This window comes from Nuphar pumila, chromosome 12 (genome assembly GCF_984573655.1).
Source record: "Nuphar pumila chromosome 12, dmNupPumi1.hap1.1, whole genome shotgun sequence".
Lineage (NCBI taxonomy): Eukaryota > Viridiplantae > Streptophyta > Magnoliopsida > Nymphaeales > Nymphaeaceae > Nuphar > Nuphar pumila.
This window is the reverse complement of record NC_143260.1, coordinates 102,580,461-102,588,641: the sequence shown is the minus strand read 5'-3', so window position 1 is coordinate 102,588,641 and position 8,181 is coordinate 102,580,461. Positions and strand designations below refer to the sequence as shown.

Below are 8,181 nucleotides of genomic sequence, written 5' to 3'. Positions count from 1 at the left end.
TTTTTTTGTTCTTTTATTTTGAATCTAATCGTACATATATGATTTACATGTTTGGTTTTATAAGAACCCCCTCTTGAATAATCTAATTTTGATTCATAAATGAAATTTTTTTAAGGCTTTAAAATCAATAGATCATAATCTTTATAAATATTCAAGCATTCAAAAACTACATTTTTTCATCAAAAATACAAGATCCAATGGTTGATTCTTAACAAATTCATCATTCCGAGCACATCCACATGGTTGGAATTGCAAAAAAAGTGTTGAAAATGCCCATATTTGAGGTTCTCATACCATGTGGATGTGCTTGGCATGATGAATTTGTTAGGAATGAACTATTGGATTGTGTATTTTTTATGCAAAAAATGTGGTTTTTGAGTACTTGAATATTTATGAAGATTATGAACCACTGATTTTAAAGCCTTAAAAAACTATCCTTTATGAATCAAAATGGGATGATTCAATAGCAGGTTCTTATATAAAAGGAAGCATGTTAGATTCAAGAGACAAAAAAAATTCATGAAAATGGCAGTTCACATATTAGTTCTCATATATATATATATATATATATATATTGTCCCGGTTTGGGTCAGGTTTAAGCCTTCCTTCCAAAAGTAAAACCAGGGCCGACCCCTTCGGGCTGGATCGGGCTACTCGCGTGGGGCCCTCAAAGAACCAGCACGGTGCCAAAGCATTAAAGGCCGGGGTTGTACATCCTCGTGGGTTCACGCAGTTGGTCCGGGTTGGTCAAGAAAACCGTCAAGGCATTTACCCGCTCATGAGGGACGCCCCCACTTCACCACTTCTCCCGTTTTATGGCAGTCGTGACAACGCCAAAACTAACTCTCTCAACCCCCCCAAACCTACCCCTCTCTCCGTGCATTTAACCCCAACATTTTCTATTTTCCTTTTTTTTTTCCAATAAATTACAACAAACTGCTTGATCTATCACTTATTTGCGCAAATGGGTTGGATCCAGGATGGTGGTTTTTGCGAATTTGGGCTGTTCTGGATCTGACCGAATCCAACTCACCAATGTATTTAGCTGTTCCTGATCCAAACCGTTTACATCCCTATCCAACTGTGAAGGTTTTGGTCAGAAGACTCAGAACTCACGGTAAGATCCGGACTGGCTTCTACTGCTCTATAGATCGGGTCTGACCGGATCCACCGTGATCCAACTCCAAAAGAAGAGCTGAAGAAGAATTAAGCTCATAACGAATTAGAAAAGAATATAGGGAATTATATGTAAATAGCTAAATAACTGACCGGTTTCTTGTATTTTACTACTTGTTTAACAATTAATTCCGTAATTCGATCTATCTATCTATCTATCTATCTATATATATATATATATATATAATAGACTCTCCTTTCATTCAGATGCATCTCTCTGACCGTCTGACGGTCTCTCAGTACACTCGTATCCAGTTGCAGGCAGATATTCTGAGAGACAGAATCTGAAGACGAGTGTACGATCGGAACTGTACGTAGAATTTCTTCTTTTTCTTCTTGCTGTTGAGCAGCGGAATCTGTACCTGAGAGCGGCTACAGTCTGAAGAGAGAGTACTACTCGGTCATTGAATGCCAAGTCTGCGTGAGGAGTTGCGGGGCTCTCTGTTTCCGATCGGACGCCTCTGCAGTGCTTAACGTGAAAAAGGAAGGAAAGAAAAGGTACGTTTTCTTCAAACTTGCTGCATTTCTTCTTGAATTTGTCTGCGCGATCTGAGCGGGATCTCTGAAAAGCTCTGCGCTTTGTTGACTCCTCTTTCGTTCTCTTCTTTCCCTTGGGATTTCGATGATCGGACCTCGATTTTTGCTGTTTCTTGGTAGCATCTTCGCTCTTCTGCTACTTCTGGTTGAGAATTTTACATCTTCCACCAAGCCGAATTTCTACTGTGATCGAGGTTATTGTTCTTGTGGAAACATTCAATGAGTGATTTGACAATTCGTTAGCGACGATTTTTTTTTCTTTGTGTTGATGCAAATTTCAAGGCATCACAGTTAGTTTTGAGCTTTTTTATTTTAATTTGCCAATAAACGAGCGATATCTTTGAATCAGATAATGCTCTAGTCATCGTCGTTATTTAATGCACGGCTTGAAGTGTGAAAAGTGTTAAATGTTCCATGTTCTGCTTGTTGATTACGCCTTAATGAACGACTCGTTTTCCAGCCAGAAGAAAAGAACCGACTTTCGTCTAGAATTTTGAGTTCTCGGCTTGTTTGGTTCGCGATACAAAATTACGAACTCGTGAACGCGCCCTTTCATCTACATTTTTGTGTTTTTATTATAATCTTCCAAATAAAATTGATTTTTATTCTTTTTCGGTATGAATCATCAAGTTGCTTGGAACAAAGGTGTCGTTCTTGTTTCTGCTAGGGCTTGCGGTATTGTAAAATTTGAAACAAGTTCGTCCTTGCGTCTCTTCCTTCTCAACGTCTGTTTGAAACTCTGAATTCTGTAGGCTTCCTGAATGTTTCAAGCACTTCCTGTTCTTCTACGAGTTAAATATCATTTTTGCAACTTCAAAATTGAAATCCCTATAATTTCCGCCTCCAGTTCTTTCCACGGAGTCATAGAAGTTATGTTACTACCTGAAGTTTTACTCTTCTCTTTGGAGGAACGATCGATCAAAAATTTTTATCGTTTGAGATAAACTTCAGCAGAAATTGGATTTTATGATTTTTCTAACTTTATCTTCTCTCGCTCTCGACCTTTACTTTTTGATAAATTCATCCAAAGCTTCAATTTTTCAAATAAATCCTGCTAATGCAAGGAGATAAAACACATATTTTTGTCGCTAAACGACGATAAAGTCGAAAAAAGGGTATTATCTTTCAATTTTTCAAATCGTTTATCTTTTTGGAAGGAAACCGAAATTACCGGCTGCGTTTCATTTCCGAAAGGTTCCAGCTTATTACAGGGTAAATTTAGATCCCAAATCAAGCACGATCAGCGATCGGGAAAGTCCTCATTTCAGCCTAGTTTCTCATACAACAGAAAGCGTCGGATCAGCCGTTTCGCAGGCCGACGATGGACAGTCTCTTGTGCGAGGAAAACTTCCTCGATAGCCCGCTCTCTCCAGGTTCCCCTTGGGAACATCGAGATCGTGATCTTCCGATCTCCAATTCGTCTTTTGTAATGGAGAGAGCGGATTGCGAGGACGCATTCAGGTTTCACCTGGAGAAGGAAGAGTGCTACATGCCGGAACACGGGTACGCAGATCGCCTCAGAGCCGGCGGGTTGGTCAACGCAAGGGTCAAGGCTGTGAGTTGGTTGATTCAGGTTAGGGTTTCACTCTGGCTTCTGACGAAATTCCCATGAATTTGATAATCTACTGAACCGTTCTGTTTTTCTTCTTTAATTCTAGTCGCACGGGCGGTTCAATCTTTCTTGGGGAACGATATTCTGTGCGATCAATTTCTTAGACCGATTCATTTCTCTAAATCTCCCCGACGTAAGGGCTCGCTCTCTCTCTCTCTCTCCTTGTGAGTCTTTACAGCCTGTTTTTATTGGATTAATGGTCGTGCACGCGGATTTTGTGATTTCCATCGCAGAAATTGAAGGGTTGGTTGATCGAACTGCTCTCGGTTGCTTGCTTATCTATCGCGGCGAAATCGGAAGAGGTCCACGTTCCGCTCATGTTGGAGTTGCAGGTTTTATGCTTTTTAACTTATCATCTTCCTCATTCTTTTTCATTGTGTGAATGCCCATCGCGTGTTTGTCACTCGGGCACGTGAATATTTCATTCGTGTGCGTTTTAGCATGCGTATCATTTGGACTCCTTGATCTAACGATCCGTGCACCATGTTCAAATGGAGAAGAAATAAACTCCCCATTTTAAGCCAACATAGTCGATGGTACATTTTAGAGTGTCTAGACTTTGTATGTTTCCAATTATCTAGAACAATGTGAATATATAATGTACTAGACGATGCAATATACCAGCTAGCTTATCCCATTTTATCTTGATACATATTGCATCCAGTCACACCATTAACTAATCAAGGTCGTACCTACTGCTTGTCTTTTAGCTTCGACTTTAAGCGTTGCATTAACAAGGATTAAACGTATAGATGGGAGCCACTGGAGTGACATTGCCTTTCCTAATTAGGAATTCTTGGGGTCCAACAAAATAAATATAGCCATTGAAAAATTGCTCATCCTTCTCAAAGCATTGCCTTTTCAAATTAAAGATAAAAAGATCACGGAAAGAAAGCTCCACCCAACGCTGCACATGGTGACAAGTATTAGGTGCCTGGATGTATCGACGAAATGAGCTGTGTCAATAATCATTTTCCTAGGTTGCTGCCATGCAAATTGAAGTATTGAACGCATCATGCAATAGGAAAGCGACAATCACGAGGGACAGTTGTGAATATTCACGCATGCATGTACGTTATAAATGATACTAAAACGAATTGCGTGTAACTTTTTGTCTTTAAATTTTGCATTTTGCTGTGTTTGAAGCTGGATGGGTTCGGGCATTTATTTCAGCCGAGCCTGGTCCAGCGGATGGAGCTAACGGTGTTGATATCATTGGCGTGGCGCCTCAAGGCCGTAACTGCACATTCCTTCTTGGCCCCCCTGATTGGACGCCTTGATTTGGCTTGCCCACGTGTACGATCGGCTCTAACAACGCGCGTGACTAAACTGCTGCTGGGTACCATCTCTGGTATGTGTTTTGGCTCTTTCATTGTGTTTTCCACCTGGTTTCATTAATTTTCAATAATGTTTATTCCTTGCATATCGCGCCTGTTCTTGTTTATAACCAAGTTTTCTTAGAGTGGATCAGATATTAGGTGCCTTCGACGGTAATGTTGCAGTTTGGTAAAATGTTTGAACTTTGAATTGAGAACTAATTCTTGCTTATTGCTACTCTTTCCAACCAACTGTACTTGTAGTGGATAACGTGGAATATATGGTAGTCAATAGTTTAGGTTTGGGTCGGACATTGGGCAACCAAATCCAATTGTATTTGTTCAAGAATTCTAGATCTGATTAGTCGAACAAATCGGATCCATCTATTTAGGTCAGTCCAAACCAGAAGTCCTCTGGTTTGGACGTTGATTCAAATTGCTAATTGCTTCCATGAAACGGGTAGGACGTTTGGCAAACAGGACATCCCATGTTTCCTGAAATGGGCCCAAGTCGTTCTAATTTTTCTGAGTAATACATGGATAATTCAGCCGAGTGATGGTTATATTTAGGGATGGCAGTGGACCGGGGGAAAGCGGGGCCCCGCCCCGCCTCGCCCCGTTTGGACCGGGGATGAAGGGTATGAAACGGGGATGGAGGCGGGGATGAAGGTTAAAATCCATCCCCGTCCGGGGGTGGAGGCGGGGATGGACTGGCACGTTCCCCCGCCCCGCCCCGCCCCATCCCCGCCCCGGCCCCGCCCCGGCCCATCCCCGCCCCGCCCCCGGCCCATCCCCGTCCCGGCCCCGCCCCATCCCCGCCCCCAACTCAGATGAACTGTTTACTAACCCTAACTCCCTTCCCTAATTTCCTAACCCCGGAGCCGGGCGACGTTACTGTGCACGTAGGACGCCGGGTTCTCGATAGCGTACCGGACTCCGGCCTGGGCGGCGAGGTGCATCACGTGGGTGAAGGCGACGAGGTCGAAGAGCTTGGCCAGGAGCCGGGCGTCGTTGATGTCGCCGGCGATGACGAAGACGCCGTGGTCGCCGAGGATTCGACGGCGGGCCTTCTTGAGCGAGGGGTCGTAGTAGTCGTTGAAGTTGTCGAGGCCGACGACACCGTCACCGCGCTTCCGGAGGGCGAGCGAGACGTGGGTGCCGACAAAGCCAGCGGCGCCGGTGACGAGCACGCTCATCCCGCGGGGTCGGGGATGGGGGCGGGGTCGGGACGGGGACGGGGCGGGGGCGGGGCGGGGACGGGGACGGGGCGGGGACGGGGACGGGGCGGGGGTGGAGGACATGAAACGGGGATGAAGGCGGGGGTGGAGGATAAAATCCATCCCCGCCGCGGAGGCGGGGCGGGGGTGGAGGATAAAATTTTGAGGCGGGGCGGGGGTGGAAACCTTGTCCCCCGCCCCGCCCCGCCCCACTGCCATCCCTAGTTATATTTTTTGTATTCTTAGTAGTTAGTATTGGGTCATGATTTACGAGGGAAATCACTTGGATCCGTAGAACAGTTTGAGTGGTAACATTGTTTAATCTTCATGTAGGTACATGTTTATTAGATGATCAAAAATCAACATTTTATCTTACCTTACCCTGCAAATTGTAACCATAGATCTTAATATAACGAGATGAGCTGCTTTTCTTATTATGCTTCTGTTATCAGTAGTTTCTTGTCGCAAGTTGACTCAGTGGTATCAATGCCAATCTATAAAATTCTTGTAAATGATTAAAGGACTCTTTTGCAGATGTAGATTTCTTGCACTTTCGGACTTGTACTGTCGCAATTGCTGCCATAAGATGTGGCTTGGAGGAATTGCTTCCGCTGAAATCCAACGTGCTGATGTCCAGTCTCGGTGATCTGATCCCTCTAGAGCGAAAGGTAAAAATTGGTTTCAAAGTAACCCAAATTTTGGAAGGTATATTGGGTTTATAATATCTCTTTTAAACACTAGGACGGACTTTCAATAAGTGTGGTTTTCTGGCATAAATGATGATTGGATCTAACGTGTAAATTATACGCATAAAAAACTAAGAGCATAATATGTCACTTGGCATTTATATCTTGTGTCGACACCACAACGCTTGATGAACACTGACAAACTTGTGTTAGACACATAGTAAACACCAGATCCTTTACTTTATCTATTTTTTTTATCATCTTGATTATTCATTTTGTATTTACTTGTATATTTTTTTCTTTTAATTTCTATTTTATTACATTGCATTCACTTCCCAAGGTAGTTTGTTTTTGTTAATATCTTTAATTTAATTATAATGACTTAGCATTGTTGTTCAAGAATTTGCACCTAATATTCTTGCTTTATTGCATTAGGCTAATTATTTTGAATGCACATAATATCTCTCTCTCTCTCTCTCACACACACACACACACATTAGGGGTGTCAACCGGTCGGGTTTGGTTCCGACCCAGGTGGAACCAGTCTAATCAGGTATGGTTTGACCCCATTTTCGGGTATGGTTTCAGGTTCGGACTCGAGTCTAATTGGGTCCACTTTAAGAAAAACCATACCCGGTCCCGATAAAACTACTTGAACCAGACCCCGATCATACCTGATAAAATAATATTTTTTTTATCATTTTTACATTGAAAATTTGTGGGTCTTAATCAGAACTGGTCAGTCCTGAGTCTGGTATAAAATTTCACAAATTATACCCGGATCCGTTTATTATTCAGACCTTCGGGTTCGGGTCTGAGTCTTAATCGGGTCTTCTTATTTATCACCATACCCGGACCCTATATGGTTTGTCTGGATCGGGTCTGGGTAAACCCGACTTGTTGACACCACTAACTAGGGGTGGCAATCGGGTCGGGTTGGCGGGTCGGGTTGGTGGGTTGGCGTGTCAGCATACCTCAACCCTAACCTGACCCGTTTATTAAACGGGTCGGCTGTGGCAAACACGAACCCGACCCGTTTAATAAATGGGTAACCCGACATGACCCGCCAACCCATTTAATAAATGGGTTGGGTCGGGTAAATGGGTTTTCAGGTTCGCGGGTCAGGTTGGCGGGTCGGGTTGGCGGGTTGATGGATCGGGTTGGTAGGTAGGCAGGTCGGGTTGGCGGGTCGGTTTGGCGGGTTGGCGGGTTGACCCACCCGCCTAACCCGTTTATTAAACGGGTCAGCCGGGTTGGCGGGTTGGCATACCCCCAACCCGAACCCGACCTGTTTAATAAACGGGTTACGCGGGTCGACCCGTTTATTAAACGGGTTGGCTTAAGCCCAACCCGAACCCGCCTAAGAGTCGGGTTGGCGGGTCGTGTCAGAAATTGCCACCCCTACCACTAACACACATATGAGTAGGGTAGGTGCCTACTAAAGTTGAGAGTCTACCATGAGCGAACCAGGTTGCAAATCTAACCTTGCAGATGCATTCAGCTTTGTTAGAAAACGACACTTGTATCATGTTTTTTCAATAAAAAATGTGTTTATTAAAATTATAAACCATCAATTTTCAGACTTTATAAAAATCTGCCCATGTATCAGAATTTGACTATCCAAGAGTCCATCTGTA

General features: G+C 43.7%; 1 protein-coding gene across 1 annotated transcript; it reads left to right on the top strand.

The window, feature by feature from the left end:
- Positions 1 to 3,034: 3,034 nt before the first annotated feature.
- Positions 3,035 to 6,504, top strand: LOC149821378 (putative cyclin-D7-1). The gene is made up of 4 exons (XM_089981943.1): positions 3,035 to 3,286; positions 4,472 to 4,676; positions 4,797 to 4,815; positions 6,393 to 6,504. The coding sequence occupies exons 1-4, from the start codon at positions 3,035 to 3,037 to the stop codon at positions 6,502 to 6,504; spliced, it is 588 nt and encodes a 195-aa protein (XP_089838069.1).
- Positions 6,505 to 8,181: the final 1,677 nt, after the last annotated feature.